The 20,199-nt window shown below is 46.8% G+C and overlaps 1 protein-coding gene across 1 annotated transcript in view; it reads left to right on the top strand.

Moving 5' to 3' along the window:
* The first annotated feature begins 9,781 nt into the window (after nt 1-9,781).
* ANKRD53 (ankyrin repeat domain 53) overlaps nt 9,782-20,199 on the top strand; it is a 182,379-nt gene continuing 171,961 nt past the window's right edge. The window contains exons 1-4 of the mRNA XM_038400553.1: nt 9,782-9,796; nt 10,882-11,081; nt 11,968-12,132; nt 15,671-15,791. Coding sequence (XP_038256481.1) covers nt 9,782-9,796; nt 10,882-11,081; nt 11,968-12,132; nt 15,671-15,791 — 501 coding nt within the window. The remainder of the gene's footprint in view (nt 9,797-10,881; nt 11,082-11,967; nt 12,133-15,670; nt 15,792-20,199) is intronic.

The following is a 20,199-nucleotide window of genomic DNA, read 5'->3' as shown; positions in this document are numbered from 1 at the left end:
TCAGCCCCCAACTAAAACCTCTCCAACGCATCATCAAGGATCTACAACCTATCCTGAAGGACGAGCCATCGCTCTCTCAGATCTTGGGAGATAGACCAGTCCTTGCTTACAGACAGCCCCCCAATCTGAAGCAAATACTCACCAGCAACCACACCCACACAACAGAACCACTAACCCAGGAACCTATCCTTGCAACAAAGCCCGTTGCCAACTCTGTCCACATATCTATTCAGGGATACCATCATAGGGCCTAATCACATCAGCCACACTATCAGAGGCTCGTTCACCTGCGCATCTACCAATGTGATATATGCCATCATGTGCCAGCAATGCCCCTCTGCCATGTACATTGGCCAAACTGGACAGTCTCTACGTAAAAGAATGAATGGACACAAATCAGACGTCAAGAATTATAACATTCAAAAACCAGTTGGAGAACACTTCAATCTCTCTGGTCACTCGATCACAGACCTAAGAGTGGCTATACTTCAACAAAAAAGCTTCAAAAACAGACTCCAACGAGAGACTGCTGAATTGGAATTAATTTGCAAACTGGATACAATTAACTTAGGCTTGAATAGAGACTGGGAATGGATGAGTCATTACACAAAGTAAAACTATTTCCCCATGGTATTTCTCCCCCCACCCCACCCCCCACTGTTCCTCTGATATTCTTTTTAACTGCTGGAATTAGCCTACCTGCTTGTCACCATGAAAGGTTTTCCTCCTTTCCCCCCCTGCTGGTGATGGCTTATCTTAAGTGATCACTCTCCTTACAGTGTGTATGATAAACCCATTGTTTCATGTTCTCTGTGTGTGTGTATATAAATCTCTCCTCTGTTTTTTCCACCAAATGCATCCGATGAAGTGAGCTGTAGCTCACGAAAGCTTATGCTCTAATAAATTTGTTAGTCTCTAAGGTGCCACAAGTACTCCTTTTCTATTTCATATTTCTAGTTTCAGATACAAGCGTGATACATTTATACAAATAGGATGACCACACTTAGTAGATTATAAGCTTTGTAATGATTCCTTACAAGAGATCTTTTGCATGAAACATATTCCAGTTATATCATACTCATACTCATTAGCATATTTTCATAAAATCATAGAGAGTGCAACATCACAGGTCCCTTCTGGCCTTGGAATCCATGAATGGGTCTTTGGGTCAGTGAAGGCTGGTGGGTTTGAAAGCAGATAAGAAAAATCTGCCAGCTGAAGCTCTCCTTAGAGCAAGCATGCAGCAGCATGGGCAATGCTACTCCAGACCTTAAACCAGACTGGCCCACATGAGCCTTACCCGAAGCCAGTGGGTCTCAACCAGGGTTAGTGTACCCCTGGGGCTATGCGGGGGGTCTTCCCGGGGGTACATCATCTCCTCTAGAGATTTGCCTAGTTTTACCACAGGCTACATAGAAAGCACTAGCGCAGTCAGTACAAACTAAAATTTCATACAATGATTTGCTTATACTGCTCTATATGATACACTGACATGTAAGTACAAAATTTATATTCCAAGTGATTTATTTTATAACTCAATGGTAAAAATGAGAAAGTCCACAATTTTTTAGTACTGGTGGGCTGGGACACTTTGGTATTTTTATGTCTGATTTTGTAAGCAAGTCGCCTTTAAGTGAGGTGAAATTTGGGGTGCGCAGACTCCTGAAACGGGGTACAGTGGTCTGGAAAGATTGAGGACACTGCCCCAAACTGTGGAACATCCCAACCAAGAGCAATGACCCTGCCCCGAGGGCTATACAGTTTCCTGCCCCTCTGCACTAGCATTAGAGCAAGTACCCTAACGCACTTAGACTTTATGGTCACAAGCCCAGTGGGGAGCATGGCCACCCACAGACCGCCCCCCCATGGCAGAGGAGGGGGCCACGTGGAGTGCGGACCCCCACAGACCAGTCCCCATGGGAGAAGAGGGGACCGGGGGGAGTGTGGACCCCCACAGACCAGCACCCAAGGGAGAGGAGGGGTTTTGGGGCGAGAGTATGGCCCCCATCAGGGCGGGGCTGCTGGACTGTTACCGTCAGCCAAAAAGTGCACAGCCCCCTGCCCCTTTAACAGCGGGGCGGACCCCGGCCATGGCGCACTGGCAGGGCTGCCCAGAGTGGGGCAAGCAGGGCAATTTGTCCCGGGCCCCGGGCCCTGCAGGGGCCCCCCACGAGAATATAGTATTCTATAGTATTGCGGCTTTGTTTTATGGCAGGGCCAGTGGCGTAGCCAGGTAGAGCGAATGTGGGGGGCGATCGCAAAAACAGTGCCACCCGCTGAGGTGCTTTCACTCACCGGGCGGTGCTTGTACCGACGGGGCGGCGCTTGTACCGGGTTTTCGGCAGCCCTTCGGCCGCGGGTCCTTCACTCGCGTCGGGTCTTGCCGCCGAAAACCCGGAGCGCTGCTGGGTGAGTAAAAATTTAAAAGCCGCTTAATTAACTAAAGGGCCCCCAAAATTGCTTTGCCCCAGGGCCCCCTGACTCCTCTGGGCAGCCCTGCACACAGGACTCACTCCACCCTCAGCTCAGTGCCGGGGAGCGCCCCTTTTGGGGGGCAGCGGGCAGCGCTCCTGTGGAGCGTGGTGCTGTTGCCATGGCGACCCCGGCAGGGCAAGGGCAAGGGCAGGGGAGTGGGGGCAGTGAGCGGGGCGGGGAGGGGTTATGGGGGGCCAACTGTCTATTTGCAGAAAACCAAACACCCTTGTCCCGCCCCCTGCCATGCCCCTTCTATGAGGCCACCCCCCCCATTCACTGCATTCCCCCCTCCCTCCGTTACTCGCTCTCCCCCATCCTTGCTCACTAGCTCATTTTCACCGGGCTGGGGCAGGGGGTTGAGGTGCAAGGCGGAGTGAGGGCTCTGGATTGGGGTGCAGGTGCTGGGGGGGGGCCAGAGATGAGGGGTTTGGGGTGCAGAGACGCTCCAGGCTGAGGCAGGGGGTTGGGGCTCAAGGGGGGGGAGGGCTCCGGCTAGGGGTGTGGCTCGGGGGGGCCAGAAATGAGGGGTTCAGGGTGTGGGATGGGAATCGGGGCTGGGGCAGAGGGTTGGGATGCAGGATGGGATGAGAGCTCCAGCTTGGGGTGCAGCCTCTGGGGTGAGGCTGGGGATGAGTGGCTTGGGGTGCAGGAGGGGGCTGGGGCAGGGGGTTGGGCACCGGAGGGGGTGAGGGCATCTCCCTCTGGCTCCTAGGCACAGGGGCAGCCATACGGCTCTGCACGCTGCCTGCGCCCACAGGCACCGCCCCCCTCAGCTGCCATTGGCTGTGGTTCCTGGACAATGGGAGGAGCTGAGCTGAGCTGGGGGCGGGGGCAGTGTGCAGAACCCCCATGGCCACCCCTGTGCCTAGGAGCCAGAGGTTGGCACCAGCAGCTTCCCGGGAGTCGCGTGGAGCCGGGTAGGGAGCCTGCCTGCACCGCCAACTGGACTTTTAACTGCCCGATCAGCGGTGCCATCAGGGTCCCTTTTCAGCTGGGCATTCCAGTCGAAAACCGGACACCTGGCAACTGGGGGGTTGGGGGTGGGGGGTTGGGGGAGGCTGTGGGGCTGGAGGGTTGAGAGAGAGGTTGAGGGCAACTAGAGGGTGTGGGTTGGGGGGTGGCTGTGGAGTTGTGGAGTGAGTTGAGAATGGCAGCATCATAAATACGGGATTGGGGGTGAGTTTTCATGTGGGGCAAGTGGGGGGTGCAGGGTTGAGTTGAGGATAGGGTGGAGGTGGGATGGGGGGGGCCTGAGTAGGGGGTTGAAGCCAGTGGGGAGGATTGAGGGGATGAGCTGGAGATGGGGTGGCTGGGGAGTTGGGAGTTGTGTGTTTGGAAATTGGGGTAGCTGGGGGATCTGGGGTGTGAGTTGGGGAGGCGGCTGGGGGATTCAGGGGTCATGAGTAGGGGGTAAAGTTCAGCTGGGGGTGTGGGTGTGGGGGGGTGAGTTGGGGTGGGGGTGGCTGGGGGTTTGAGGAGTGTTGGGAATGGGGGTGGCTGGGGGTTGGTTAATGGATGTGTGTTTGCGGGTGTGATTTGGCCATGGGGTGACTAGGGGATTGTATGTTGGGGATGGGGTGGCTGGGGGATTGGGTGGCATTGGGGATGGGGGGCTGGGGGTGTGGGCTGGGGGTGTGAGCTGGGGGCAGCTGGGGGGTTAGTTGAAGGGCAGCTGATGGGGTGAGTTTGGGAACAGCTGTGGGTTGGGGGTGAGTTGGGAATGGGGGTAGTTGGGAGTTGTGTTTGGGATGGGAGTGGATGGGGGGGTTGTGTGCGGTGGGGGTTGGTTGAGAGCTGGGGAACAGGCACTGTGAGGAAGCTGGGGTTTTCAGTGAGTCAGGGATGGATGGCAAGAGGGCTGGATGTGTATCGGAGTTGGTGGGTCAGTGGGGTAGTTCTGCGTCTGAGATATGTGGGTTTAGCCTGTGGGTGGGTCTGGGGACTGTGAGTGTGTAAGTGTCTGCAGGGTTTGTGTGTTTACGTGTCACGTAGGTCCCGAATAAAGTTTGCCCTCCACCACTTCCCAAAAATAACCATTCCAGCTGTGAGATATTTCACCCGCTTCAGGTGTCGGGGGGTCACTAAATGCCAAACCACTGTATTTTTTCATGTCATTATTTATATTGCGCTCACCCTCAGTCGTGTCTGGCCCCTTGCGCTGGGTGCTGTACAGATAGCAAATGACAGGCCCTGCGCCAAGGAGCTTAAAACCTAAAAGACAAGACCCAACAGATAGGTCAGCTAAGCCCTCTCCTGTGGAGCTTCAGCCATTCAGTACGTGATGTGTAGGATGACAATATACCATTCATTTCTCTTCAGACCACACAGGTGTGCAGCAGAGAAAGACCTCAGGTCTTTTGGTTTCACAATGCAGAGCCCTATAGATATCTATGTGGGGTCGTCCCTTCCTGCCCCAAATCGTGTAGTGTGTTGTACATTGTTAGATCAGCTGCTGCCTTTCTGAGATGGCTGCATTCCCCCCCTCCACTCTCCAGATAAAAGGTCCCCAGGGAAAGGGGCCAAGTGGAAGCACATCATCATCTGCCCTTTAGCTCCCTGGAAGAGGCCCCAAAAAGTTAATACAACCCCAGGCGGTTTTCCCCCAGGGTCTCTGGAAGCTGTGGCAATCAGAGTGTGAATCCCAAGTAATTGGAGAATCACTGGAGCCCAGAGCTGTGGTTTTTCACGTGGGAGGAGACAACGTGCCCCTCCACTTAGTTAATTTTAAAAATTATTGATTTCTAGTCACTTGGCACCTTTTAAATTCAATGTAATTGATGCAGGGCACTTGGAGGTTAGAAGAAAACCTCGGTTGCTTTGTTTGCATCCGATATGGAGGATAGCTGACCTTGCTGTCCACAGGAACTGGAGGGCTGAAGTCAGCTTATGTGGAGAGTAACATGAAACGTATAAAGGATGATGACCTGCCCCTACTTATTAAACCAGGCTGCAACATAGTCCCTGCTTAGCTCAGTGACTACAATTCGAGGCCTTGGGCAGAAGTGAAGACGATTATGGGGCAGACAGAGTGATGTGTCTGTGTTCTCCTTTAGAGGCACTCCTAAATCAACCAGAACCTGTAAGAAGTTGAATGGAGGAAAGTATGAGCATATGGCAGCCACCGTGGGAAACCTGCGCTGGCTCCAGGAATGTCTGCAAAAAGCTGAGTCACCTACCCAAGCCGATATCAATGTAAATCTCATTTGTTAAGTGAACATAATTGTGGTGAAAGATGCCAGGAAACTGGAGAGAAGGGAGTTCAGACTTCCCTGGCCCATTCAGTCCTTGGCTTCTCTGCTAGGAGTGACAACCTGGAGCCCATTGTGATGGACAATTGTGATGCTGGTTTTGTGAGCTGGACACTTGTCTCTTAGCAACTGGTCTGAGACCCAAACTCATTGCAGTGTGGCATAGGGGACTAAGCATGGGAAGGAAAGCCAGAAACTCCTGAGTTCTATTTCCCCATTAATACCCTCTGTGATCCTAGACAAAACATTTGCCTTCTTTGTATCTCAGTTCCTCCATCTGTAGAATTGGAATAATGCGTACCTACCTCACAGAGTTGTTGCAATTAATGTTTGCACAGCACTTGGAAGATATAACTAAAAACAGTGTTTATAATCCAGTGATCTCAAACCCCTTTATAAAGATTAGAATAATTATCCACATTTTACAGATGGGAAAATGAGGCACAATCAGATGAAGTATCTTGCCCAAGTGAGTATAGTAAGTCAGCAGCAGAGTCGGGACTAGAACCAAGGTCTCCTGATTCTACCAACTGTGTGTAAGCTCCGTCACCGTTATTACAAGGCCACCAGGCACACTTCAAAAGAGAGCTTTCAGCTTTGAATTAGCAACCTAGAGGCGATAGGTTCTGTGTACTAATCCTCTGAATCAAGAGTTCTCCACTTGTGCACCGCAGAGAATTGGCTGCTCACTGGGGCTCTGATCTAGCAAAGCAAAGCATTCCCACTGAAGCCCCTGGCTTCCAGTGGCTAATTTTCTTTAAGACAGTTAAAAAAATACATAAAATCCTTTGTTTTTGCATGTGAACGACTGCTATGTAGCTGCCACAGGGATGTTATGGGATCCGGTAGGAGCGGAGAGGGTCTGTACAGTGATGAGTGAGAGGGTGGTATTGTCAAAATAGTCTCTGTTAAGATTTGATCTGCCCTTTGAAACATTTTAAGACACTTGCTGTGAGCCACCCGGCCCTCAGTCCCATCTTTTGTCCTGCTTCCAATTACATCAAGGAATTGTTATCTAATGGGAATTTATTCAGTGGCATCTGGCTGCTCAGCACCTCGGAAAAATCAGGCTAGCTGTTTAGGGCCAGGTTTTTAAAGATATTTAGGCACCTCCAGATGGAGATGGGTGCTGCATGGGATTTTCTAAAGCCCCTAGGTGCCTCATGCCCATGAGACTCAGTGAGACTTATTTTCAGAGTAGTGGCCGTGTTAGTCTGTATTCGCAAAAAGAAAAGGAGTACTTGTAGCACCTTAGAGACTAACAAATTTATTTGAGCATAAGCTTTCGTGATTTACAGCTCACTTCATCGGATGCATTCAGTGGAAAATACAGTGGGGAGATTTATATACATAGAGAACATGAAACAATGGGTGTTACCATACACAGTATAACGAGAGTGATCACTTAAGCTGAGCTATTACCAGCAGGAGAGAGGGGTGGGGGGAACCTTTTGTAGTGATAATCAAGGTGGGCCATTTCTAGCAGTTGACAAGAACGTCTGAGGAACAGTGGGGGGTAGGGGGAATAAACATGGGGAATAGTTTTACTTTGTGTAATGACCCATCCACTCCCAGTCTTTATTCAAGCCTAAGTCAATTGTATCCAGTTTGCAAATTAATTCCAATTCAGCAGTCTCTCGCTCGAGTCTGTTTTTGAAGTTTTTTGTTGAAGAATTGCAACTTTTAGGTCTGTAATAGAGTGTCCAGGAAGATTGAAGTGTTCTCCGACTGGTTTTTGAATGTTATAATTCTTGACGTCTGATTTGTGTCCATTTATTCTTTTACATAGAGACTGTCCAGTTTGACCAATGTACATGGCAGAGGGACACTTAGGTGTCTCGGTGCTTTTGAAAATCCTACTGTGCACCTCTGAAAGGCACCTAAATACCTTTACAAATCTGTCCCTTGATGTCTAATGGTAGACATCCAAATTTGAAAATTGTATTCCTCCAGAGCCTGCCAACCTGAACCCTGCCATACCTGCTCAGAAATTCCCTATCTGTGCCGATGAATTCTTTTCTACTATGTTTACACAGTCAGCAGGGCAGAGAGTAGGGAGGTGATAGACTCTTCTAGCCAGCTGAAGGGAGATGGCCAGCTCATAGAATGCCGCATTCAGCTCCGGGATCTTTATTGCCAGAAAAAATGTTATGCAAATTGGAGGGAATTAAGAGAAGAGCAACCTCGATGATTAAGGGGCTAGATGGATCGAGGAGATGTAAATAACTGACTGTATAGGGCAGCTAAGAGACAGCTCAGAGGGGAACATAACTGTGGGTCCATATTTGAATGGTGTAATTACCAAAGAAGAGGAATTGTTTAGGTAACTCAGGGGCTCTAAATAGGAGTGATGGAATGGCATTGAGAAAGCCAGCCTAAATTTACCCATCAGGGAGGACTTCCTGACAGTCAGACCTATAGACATTGAATGAAATCTCCCAAGAGAAGCCTCAGCATTTGAGACGTAAACCAGAGATAGTCAATTATTTTTTTGTCAAGGCTCACATTTCTTGGTCAAAAGATATAGTCAAGGTCCAGACTCCAGAGCCAATAATATTTTAAAAATAACAATAATGATGATAAGTAAATACAAGATTTCAGGGTTCATTCAAAGTGTCTGGTGGTCTGGATTTGGCCCATGGTCCACCTATTGACTATCCCTGCTCTAAACACTAGATTAGATGAGAAATACTAGAAAATAAACTGTAAGGAACAATCCAGCGTTGTCCAGTTTGCCGTGAGTTTAACACGGATTTAAGTGGGATTTGTGCTTGAAAATCAATGGCACAATACCGCCCCTCGAGATGGACAATAAGACTTAATAGTTGGGGGTTTCCATATGGAAGTGCTGTGGTCTTTTTTCCCAAAGGGCAATTGAATCTTCTTGCTGTGAGAAGTATTCTTCCCTCCGTGCTCCTGGCTGTAAAGGAGAACGTAACTGAAGGAGTTCTAGGCTTCATGGCAGTCACATTGAATTAGCCAGAAAGATTCTCTGGTTTGTTTCATGCTGGCTTGATTGCAGTGTGCAATTCAGACACTGCACTTCTAGCAATGAGTCTAGCCAGGGCCTGATCGAAAGCCCACTGAAGTCACTGGAAAGCTTTGCATTGACTTCAGTGGGCTTTGGATCAGGCCCCTAGTGTGTAATGTAATTTCATTGAGAGACCTGGGTATCTGAGTGTGACTGTTTGAAGCAAACTGCTTGGAGCTTGATCTACAAATCACAGGCTTGCTTAGAATGAGCCCCACTGACAGCACTGCTGAATGGAAGGAGCTGGGAGTTAGCAGCATTTTTGATCCGCTTTCATGCAGAATAAATGCAGAGTCATTTCGCTGAGAGCACAGTCCTGTTAAGTGCTTCCTCCTTTGCCACCAAATGTTCCCACTGTGAAAATTAGTGCTTTAACAGCACAGGTGCAATTGGGACATTATAGCGTGAATAAACTGCACTCAGCCCAAGGCTGTGTTTGTACTGAGCCTCTGGTGACAAATAAAACAATTCAGCTTCGCTCTTGGGATCTTTGCTTGTCAGCAGAAACCAGACCAAAAAAATGACTGCTTCATTAAAGGGCCTGAGCCGGCCAAGTGCTTCCTGTGAGATGCCGAGTATCCTCAATGTCCATTGACTGGCAGGGGTTCAGCCCGTAGAGGATTGGGCTCTATCGTGAGAGGACAGAAGTAGTTTGGTAGGGCCTGCCCCTGCTTCTGCTGAAGATATTGGAAAGATTCCACTTGCCTTCAGAAGATCAGGATCATGCCTTTCAGGGTCATGCTCAAGAATCAACACCCATCCCCCGCCTAACTGGCTGAATGCCAAACTTTTTAAAAGACACTGTCAGGGTGGGGCCTGATCCTGAGAAATGCTAGGCACCTGCAATTCCATCGAAGGGGCTGTGCTTCACTCAGGACCAGACCCTTCGGTCCCCAATCCTGCAACTGGATCCACACAGATGGATCTCTACACCTGTCTGAAGCCCAAGTAGGGATCCACATGAGGGCAGTGTTCTCCCCCCACAGGCCTGACTGCAAAATTGGGACATTAGCTTGTGGTGACGCAAATGGGGGGGGAGTGGGTGGGTTTAAAAAAAACTATGGAGAATAGAAATGTTTCAGGAAACAAAAAAAAAACAGTGAGGGGGTATTTAAACATGTCCCTTCAGTGTGTCCTGCAAGTAAACAAATAGGCAGTGAAGTGAAATTGACTCGACACAAGTGGAACTGATGGGTCTACCTTCACTGGCTCAGAAAAATGAAAAGTAAATCTAGATTTTTATTTTGTAATTCTTGCAGTTTCAGTAAGCTAAGGTATGTAAAGTAACACCTGAAAAGATAGGCATTTTAAATAATATATAGTTTCATGCTGAGTATCTACCTTTAATTCTTTAGTAAACTGACGTCTTTTCTGAATGTGTGCTTTCTCCATGCACCTGCCCCCCAGACTTGGCAACATTTCTGGGTGCTTCAAAAGCAAGAGGAAAATTGGGTTATTTTAGGACTATTTTTGTAAACTACTGATTTCTAGGGTTAATACCCCATATGTAGTGTCACAGCTGTAATGAAATATGCTTCTATACATATGTACACCTTGGCCTAGTACATGTGATCATCATGCCCTCTAGTGGTTGTCCTGAGTAATTATAATAACCTTCTACATCTTCACAATTAGAAGCAGTTTGGTGCAGGTGGTAAAGATGTGGTGTCAGTGTTGAAAGTCTTATCCCTGTATGTGTGTGGCCATTGCAAAGTATAAAGATGTACACACACACACACACATCCATCTTGTATGTTGATAAAACATTGGGGTACAGACACTTGTTACATTTCAGATACCATTTCTGTTGTAACCCTCCATTCTCAATCACTTCCAATCACTAGGCCTCAAAATAAATAAATAAAAAACATACATGACCACACCAAGAAGGTTTAGCCCCATTATGCAGAGGGGGAAACTGTGTCACAGAAAGGCAATGTGACTCTCCCAATGTCACAGAAGGAGTTACTATTGGAGCCAAAATTAGAATCCAGGAGGAGCTTTTATTCTCAGAACACGAGCCCACACTTCTCTGGTATGAAAAGCATCCCCATTAGAGTGGATTAGTTAGCGGACAGTCTGACAAGAAACGTTTATAACTGTCCTTTGCCTCCTCCTCCCTGTTAGGGCTTCTCAGCCATCCATCTAGCAGCTTTACACGGCCGGCTGGAGTGCCTGAAACTGATAGTCGAAAAGTTTGAGGTTGATGTGAACTTGGCCAGTCTGACAGGATGGACACCCATTCACCTGGTGATGAACAAGGAGAGTGGCCCCAGGACATTGGAGTGTTTGCAGTACCTCATTGGAAAGGGAGCAGACATCAATGTGTGAGTGATGGCTTGAGACTTCGTAACTTTTTACCTCATCTTAATGGGTTTTTTTTCCTTTTTAATTTGTGTGACTTTAAGGCACTTTAAAGATACTGGCTTGGCAGAACCTGGAGGCTGAAGTCCTGTGTTGATTCTCAGAATAGGTATAGCACAGGAAGCTGTAGTGTAAATTTCCACCACTCCAACAAAAGGTACCTCAATCCTGACCTGAAGGGATGAACAAAAAGTTGAGTCTCCATGATCCATTCTTCCTTTGGTCTCTCTGCTGCATCTGCCACTGGGAGACTTATTCTGATGGGGACTTCTCTCCGCTAGGAACATTCAGTCGCTTCCCATCCCACCAACCCATGTCACACAGGCCACCCAAAAAGTGATTTCCAGTCACTAACAATGCAACCCGAATTAAAACCAGAGCTTCTGCCTGAAAGGCACTCTGCCTCATGACCAAAGTCCTGACCCAGCCATCCACCTGGACTGAGTTGAGACTTGGAGCCACCAACTTGCAAAGAGTTTGGTTGTAATTAGAAGAGATTCACTGCTGGCCTGGCCAAAATTCTCCCTACCCAAACTCTGTTCAAAAAATAAGGGGATTGAGGATTTTCTCATCTTCAGAGGCGGGGGAAGAGTCTTCCAAAAGAAGTGGTGGACACCCATCACTGGGGACCTTGAAATCTAGGCCAAACAAAGCTCCAGAAACCAATAGAATATGATCCTGTAGTGGCGGGGGGGATGGACTGGAGGGGACCTGTAGTTGTCTTTCATCTCCGACCACCATAACTGGTTTGTTCTGTAATACCAAATGGAAGGAGATACTCTCTGAAGAACTCAGGGGCAGTCTCTCAGAAATCTGGACTAGGATTCAGAATGACAGTCTGTTTTTCAGTCAGAACCAGGGCGGAATGTCACCACTTCACAAGGCAGCCAGTGAAGGACGCCTCGACTGCATCATTGAACTGGTAGAGGCTGGAGCTGATGTCCACGCCAAGGATGCAGAGGGGCAGCAGCCCATTGACCTCTGCAGGATATGGGCCCACAGGAGCTGTGCTAGGTGAGCGTTGCACACCAGATGATGACGGATTCAGAGTTGCCAGCTACAATACTGGTTAATAGAATCAGAGAAGATCAGGCTTGGAAGGGACCTCAGGAGGTCATCTAGTCCAACCCCCTGCTCAAAGCAGGACCAACCCCAACTAAATCAGTCAAGCCGGGCCTTAAAAACCTTAAAAAAATAGCTAAGGTGCAATCAGCTGTGGGTTTAACGATATGAACTGATAACCAGCAGTGGGGAAATAAACACATCTGTTGGGGAAATCAACAGTTCCCCCCGCAGCTGTCCATGCCACAGAATCATGCTCACTAGTACTTTAAAACTGGGGGAAATCTGGTGGTGACAATGGAGTAAAACCACTGGCTAGAGCCACACAGAGGCTACATCTGCACTCAGACCCAACAGTGCCACGTAGTGTAGCTTTGGCACAGCGAAATGCGGCTGCAGCCGCCCCTGCAGTGTGTAGCTGCACGTGGCAGTGAAAGGCTCTGCAGGGGGGATGCAGTGGGGAAAGGCTTCAGCAGCTCCCAGCTCAACCTTTCCCTGTGGCTGGAGATTGCCAGAGTTTTTCCCTGCCGCAGGAGGAAGGTTAACTATAGCAGTGTAAAAAGAAAAGGAGTACTTGTGGCACCTTAGAGACTAACAAATTTATTAGAGCATAAGCTTTCGTGAGCTACAGCTCACTTCATCGGATGCATTTGGTGGAAAAAACAGAGGAGAGATTTATATACACACACACAGAGAACATGAAACAATGGGTTTATCATACACACTGTAAGGAGAGTGATCACTTAAGATAAGCCATCACCAACAGCAGGGGGGGAAGGTTTTCCTCCTTCCCCCCCTGCTGTTGGTGATGGCTTATCTTAAGTGATCACTCTCCTTACAGTGTGTATGATAAACCCATTGTTTCATGTTCTCTGTGTGTGTGTATATAATCTCTCCTCTGTTTTTTCCACCAAATGCATCCGATGAAGTGAGCTGTAGCTCACGAAAGCTTATGCTCTAATAAATTTGTTAGTCTCTAAGGTGCCACAAGTACTCCTTTTCTTTTTGCAAATACAGACTAACACGGCTGCTACTCTGAAACCTATAGCAGTGTAGACCTGCAGGCATGGACTGGGCCGCAGAGAGCCGTGTAGGGTCTGCACTTGGGTACATCCCCATACCCTTTCAGACCTCTTTTTACTCTATTCACCTGAGCCTCGCCGCGTGGTCTACACTGCTGTCTAAACCGTTCTGGGGGATTACGCTCTGTAAGGACACTAAACCCCACGCATGCAATTCAGAGTCCCCCTATCACAGATGTGTGAATTTCAGCAATTTCAGTGAACAATATGTCAGATCTGCAGTAGCTCCTGCTGCTCCCATGTGGGGTCTTCGCTTGGCTCTGCCTGTGTATTTTTCATCCTGACCTGCCCCACTTCCTGGTGGTCCAGTCCAGGTTTTGCCACCTCTCGCTCCAGTTACAGTAAATCCAGTCTGAAGTGACCAATTCAAGGGCAGATAAATCAGTTGCATAAGAGAAGGTCATCTGTGAATGGTGGAACGAAATGTTTGGGGATATTTGCAGACAATAAAAATGTACTCAAGATAGTTAAGTCCAAGACTGACCATGAAGGGTTACAAAGGGATCTCAAACTAGGTGACTGGGCAAACAAAATGGCAGGTAAAATTCAGTGTTGATAAGTGCAAAGTAATGCACATTGGAAAGAATAATCCCAACTATACATTCAAAATGATGGGGTCTAAATTAGCTGTTCCACTTAAGAAAAAAGATCTTGGAGTCACTGTGGACAGTTCTTGAAAACATCAATGCGCAGCAGTCCAAAAAGAGAACAATGTTAGAAACCATTAGGAAAGGGATAGATAATAAACCAGAAACAATCATAATGCCACTGTATAAATCCATGGTACTTCGAATATTGCATGCAGTTCTGGTTGCTCCATCTCAAAGAAGATATATTTGGTTTATTATAATTATACAGAGAAGGGCAACTAAAATGATGAGGGATATGCAACAACTTCCATATGAGACGAGATTAATAAGAGTGGGACTGCTCATTTTAGAAGAGAGACGACTAAACGGGGAGATGACAGAGGTCTATAAAATCATGAATGTCTGGGGAAAGTGAATAGAAAAGTTTTATTTACCCCTTCGTATAACACGAGAACTAGGGATCATCCAATGAAATTAACAGGCAGCAGGATTAAGACAAACAAAAAGTACTTCTTCATACAATGCGCCATTAACCTGTGGAACTTATTGCCAGGGGATGATGTGAAGGCCAAAAGTAGAACTGGGTTCAAATATGAATAGATAAATTCAGGAGGACAGGTCCATCAATGGTTTCAGAGTAGCAGCCGTTTAGTCTGTATTCGCAAAAAGAAAAGGACTTGTGGCACCTTAGAGACTAACAAATTTATTAGAGCATAAGCTTTCGTGAGCTACAGCTCACTTCATCGGATGCACCTATGCATCAATGCATCCTTCCCCTCTATTCGACACTGGTGAGGCCTCATCTGGAGTACTGTGTCCAGTTTTGGGCCCCACACTACAGGAAGGATGTGGATAAATTGGAAAGAGTACAGCGAAGGGCAACAAAAATGATTAGGGGTCTAGAGCACATGACTTATGAGGAGAGGCTGAGGGAGCTGGGATTGTTTAGTCTGCAGAAGAGAAGAATGAGGGGGGATTTGATAGCTGCTTTCAACTACCTGAAAGGGGGTTTCAAAGAGGATGGCTCTAGACTGTTCTCAATGGTAGCAGATGACAGAACGAGGAGTAATGGTCTCAAGTTGCAATGGGGGAGGTTTAGATTGGATATTAGGAAAAACTTTTTCACTAAGAGGGTGGTGAAACACTGGAATGCGTTACCTAGGGAGGTGGTAGAATCTCCTTCCTTAGAGGTTTTTAAGGTCAGGCTTGACAAAGCCCTGGCTGGGATGATTTAACTGGGACTTGGTCCTGCTTTGAGCAGGGGGTTGGACTAGATGACCTTCTGGGGTCCCTTCCAACCCTGATATTCTATGATTCTATGATTCTATGTCTATTAGCCAAGACGGTCAGGGATGCAATCCCATGCACTGGGTGTCCTTAAACCTCTGACTGTCAAAAGCTGGGACTGGGTGACAAGGGATGGATCACTTGATAAATTGGCCCACTTGTTATGCCCTTCCAGCTTGTCTGTGAACCACCGATAACTACTCTCTGGGAACTGTTTTCCAACCAGTTATGCACCCACCTTATAGTAGCTCCATCTAGCTCTGGTTTGTTTATGACAAGGTCATGTGAGACAGTCTCAAACTAAAGTGAAGATATACCACATCTACCACTTCCCCCCCCATCCACAAGGCTTGTTACCCTATCCAAGAAAGCTATCAGGTTGGTTTGACACAATTTGTTCTTGACAAACCCATGCTGACTGTTACTTATCACCTTATTGTCTTCTAAGTCTTTGCAAATTGATTGCTTGATTATTTGCTCCATTAGCTTTCTGGGTACTGAAGTCAAGCTGACTGGTCTGTGATTCTCCAGGTACCTGAATGATGCCATGTGGAAAATAAACAAGCGCAATTTTGCTCGCGAAATGCACAAGCTGAACCAAATCAAAAGTGAATGTCAGCACTCAGAACAAAACTTCCTGAAGATAGAGAAGGTAAGATCACCACGGCCGTAGCACCGGCAGAGCCAGGGGCTTTTCTGACTGGTTTTGGTTTCTAGTTAAAATAAAAGGTCTTTTCCTGGCCTTGTTGCCAACTAGCAACCTACAAGGCAGTTAGGGGTTGAAAAGACTATTAATGCCCAGCTAGTTCAGCCCCTCAGCAGCACTGGTCCCTGTGAGAACTTCTCGAGTGCTCCAGGTTTTAAAGCACTCAACTGTGAGGCCCCTACCCCTTGGCAAACTGTGCACACGCCCACTGAATCTGAGGGCAAGTCTACACTACAAAATGAAGTCTATCTCAGTTATGTCGGCGTACAGCCACCACAGTAATTAAGTTCCTTTTGCACGTCCACACTACACTCCTGGTGTCAGCGGAGTGTGTCCTGACCAGGAGCGCTTGCACCAATTGAACTCAGTGGGGGGCATTGTGGGATGTCTTCTGAAAGGCAGCAACAGTCGCTGTAAGCAACCCAGTGTCTACACAGTCGCTGCATCGATCTAACTACATCGACCTAAGCGCTACGCCTCTCGCGGAGGTGGAGTTATTAAGGTGGTGTAGTGTGCGAGTTAATCAGTGGGAGCGATATTTTAGTGTAGACGCTTACGGAGTTACATCCACATAAGCTGCCGTATGTCAACCTAACAGTGTAGTGTAGACCAGGCCTGAGCTGGAAGAGACTTCTTAGGTCACAGCCAGGGTAGGATTGTTCCCTGTTTTACCATGTCCATTTCTAAATGTGTTTCCTGCCCTTCTGCTGCCTAACAAATCTCATTGTCTGGAACCATTTCCTGTTACTCAGTTTAAGTTTCCCCTTTCCTGATCTCATTCCATTGCTCCTCATTTTACCCATTCACTACTGGAATAATTCTTCCCCCTTGTTCATTACACACTTCAAAGACTCACAAAAACAGCATTGCCTGCTCCCCCCTGAATCTTATGCCCGAGGGCCATAAGGCACGTGAGAGCTGTGCAGATATGCTAGTCTAGGTGTTCATATGTATCCGAGGCTACATCTGCCCTGCAGCTAGGGGCATGATTTCCCTGCCTCCGCTAGCGGAACAGCAGTGTAGCCACGGGAGCGTGTGTTGTGGCAGTTTAGCCACACTCAGTCCCCCAAGGTGGGTTCGTGCTCAGCACGGCTGAGCTACCCTAACCCAGCTCTTCAGGTAGACTTCTCCTGAGACACCAGGTAGCGCACTCCGTCTCAGGAGGGAGGATGTAGCTTGCTGCATTCAGCCGGGATGCCTCAGTCCCTGTTAAGCAGAAGCACTGACTCCGTCCCATCCACTAGCCCAGTACTCCTTGAAGCCCTAGGGTGTGAGCAATAATGCAAGAGGAAGCTGTGTGCCACTCGCCAAATCCACCCCAGAACAGCCAACAGCTATTTCCACACACAGGTTTGGTGTCAGCCAATGGGCACTTTCCAATGAAAAAAACATGTAGTCAAAAAATTCCCCGTCAGCTCTCCATAGTGTTCAGGGGAGAGCTGCACTTTGGCTGCCCCTGCGCTGTAAGAAACCATGCCAAATCAATTTGCATATAGATGTCACCTGGCCTAGCTGAGAGTCAGATCTGAGGATGAAAGTTTCGTAGACTTAATTGCGTTATGAGTGAATCATGCCTCAGGGGCCACAACCCATGAGCAAAGCTGCAGCTGCTGTTTGCTGACTACAGGCTAGCCTGGTTATAGGAATATACTGTCTAAATCTGTCCAGCTTAATATCAAGAGATCTTCTGTCAAGGGGATGCTGGGCCTGTCAGGAAGCTGATGGACTCAGTGACTTAACAGGCCTGTTCCACCATGGCTGCAGAGGTCTGTTTAGCTTTTCTGCAGCTTCTCAGGACTGACCCTGTACAGCACCCAGCACAAAGTGTAGGTCCTCTCGTTATAGAGTTATAGATTCCAAGGCCAGAAGGGACCACTGTGGTAGCCAGATCTAGTCGGATCTACTGTGTAACACAAGGCAGAGAACTTCCCTAAAATAATTCCTAGAGCAGAGCTTTTTAGAAAAAATCCCATCTTGATTTAGACATTGTCAGTGATGGAGAATCCACCGCAACCCCCAAATCTTTTTCATGTCACTGCTTCCCAGGTTACAGTACCTCATCCTGTAAATATGGCCTACATTCTTTGGTCCTAGATATATACGTTTACATTTAGCTGCATGAAAATGTGTTTTTATTGCTTGCGCCCAGTTTACCAAATGATCCAGATCGCACTAAATCAGTGATCTGTCCTCTCTATTTACTACTCCCCAATTTGTATCATCTGAAAACTTTATTAATATGATGATTTCATGTTTTCTTCCAAGTCATTGATAAAAATGTTAAATAGCGTATGGCCAAGAACCATCCCCTTGGGACCTCAGTGGATACATATCCACTCAATGATAATTCCCCATTTACAGTTACATTTTGAGATCTGTCACTTAGCCAGTTTTTAATCCATTTAATGTCTGCCATGTTTTTAATCAAAATGGCATGCAGTGTCAAGTCAAAGGCTTTACAGAAGTCTAAGTCTATTACATCAGCACTGTTACTTTTATCAACCACCTTGTAATCTCATAAAGAAAATCAAGTTAGTTAGATAGGATCTGTATTCTATAAACCCATGCTGAGTTGCATGAATTACATTACTCTCCTTGAATTCTTTATTAATCAAATCCTGTATCAGCCACTCCAATATCTTGCTCAGGATTGATGTCAGGCTGACAGGCCTAAAATTACTTGAGTCGTCCCATTTACTCTTTCTAGATATTGGCACTACATTCACTTTCTTCCAGTCTTCCCCTGTGCGCCAATACTTATTGAAAATCAACATTAACGGTCTGACAAGTTCATCAACCAGCTCTTTTAAAACTCTTGGATGCCAATTATCTGGACCTGCTGATTTAAAAATGTCTAGCTTGAGTAGCTTCTGTTTAACATCCTCCAGATGGAGTGAAAAGTGTGTTAACATCACCATATGATGAGACTACACCATCTGTTTTCCCTCCAAACACAGAACAGAAATATTTATTGAATGGCTTCTGCCTTTTCTGCATTATTATTGATAACTCTACCCTGTCCACCAGTTCCATTGTCAGGATTCTTTTTGTTCCAAGTATATTTTTAAAACGTACTTATTGTCCTTAACTCCGCTGGCCCTAGATTTCTCCTTAGTGGGGCAGCAGAACTAGTTGATGACATCAAGAAGGCAGAGGTGTTTAATGCCTGTTTTGCTTGAGTCTTCACTAAAAAGGTAAATGATGACCACATAATATTAATTGTGTTGACTAACAAGGGGGAAGGAACCCAAGCCAAAACAGGGAAAGAAGAGGTTAAAGAATATTTAGATAAATTAGATGTATGAAAGTCAGCAGGGCCTGAAGAAATTTGTCCTAGGGTACTTAAGGAACTAACTGAAGCAATCTCAGAATCATTAGCGATGACCTTTGAGAACTCATGGAGGACAGGTGAAGACCCAGAGAACTGGACAAGGGAAAATAGTACTTATTAAAAGGGGAACAAAGAAGACCCAGAGGGACTGTAGACCAGTCAGTCTAAATTCAATACCTGAAACAATGCTAAACAAATTATTAACATTCATTCTGTACACACTTAGCAGGTAATAGGGTTAAAAGGAATAGCCAATAGGGATTTGTCAAGAACAAATCATGCCAAACAACCCTAATTTCCTCCTTTGAAGGGGTTTCTGGCCTAGGGATGGGAGAAGCAGTAGATGTGATATAGCTTGATTTTAGTAACACTTTTCACACAGTTCCACATGATAGTCTCATATGCAAACAAGGGAAATGTGGTCTAGATTAAATTACTGTAAAGTGGGTGCATAACTGGTTGAAAGACCGACTCAAAGAGTAGTTATCAATGGTTCTCTGTCACAGTAGAAGGCATATTTAGTGACATAATTTCATTAATCACTTGGTTAATTGAGTGGTGAGTATGCTTATAAAATTTGTGGATAACACCAAGATGGGAAGGTTGCAAGCACTTTGGAGGACAGGATTAGAGTTCAAAACGACCTTGACAAATTAGAAAATTGGACTGAAATCAACATGCTGAAATTCAATGAAGACAAGCACAAAGGAATTCATTTAGGAAGGAAAATCAAATGCACAACTACAAACTGGGGAATAATGGGCTAGGTGGCAGCCCTGCTGAAAAGGGTCTGGAGTTAGAGTGGATCATAAATTGAATATGAGCCAGCGTTGTGATGCAGTTGCAAAAAAGGCTAATGTCATTCTGGGGGTTTAACAGGAATGTTGTATGTAAGCCACAGGAGGTAATTGTCCCTGTCTACTCGGCACTGGTGAGGCCTCAGTTGGATCAGCGTGTCCAGTTTCGGTGTCATGCTTGAGGAAAGGAGGATAAATGGAGGGAGTCCAGAGGAGAGCAAGAAAA

Source organism: Dermochelys coriacea, chromosome 4 (genome assembly GCF_009764565.3).
Source record: "Dermochelys coriacea isolate rDerCor1 chromosome 4, rDerCor1.pri.v4, whole genome shotgun sequence".
Taxonomy (NCBI): domain Eukaryota; kingdom Metazoa; phylum Chordata; order Testudines; family Dermochelyidae; genus Dermochelys; species Dermochelys coriacea.
This window is presented reverse-complemented; position numbering and strand designations above follow the sequence as displayed.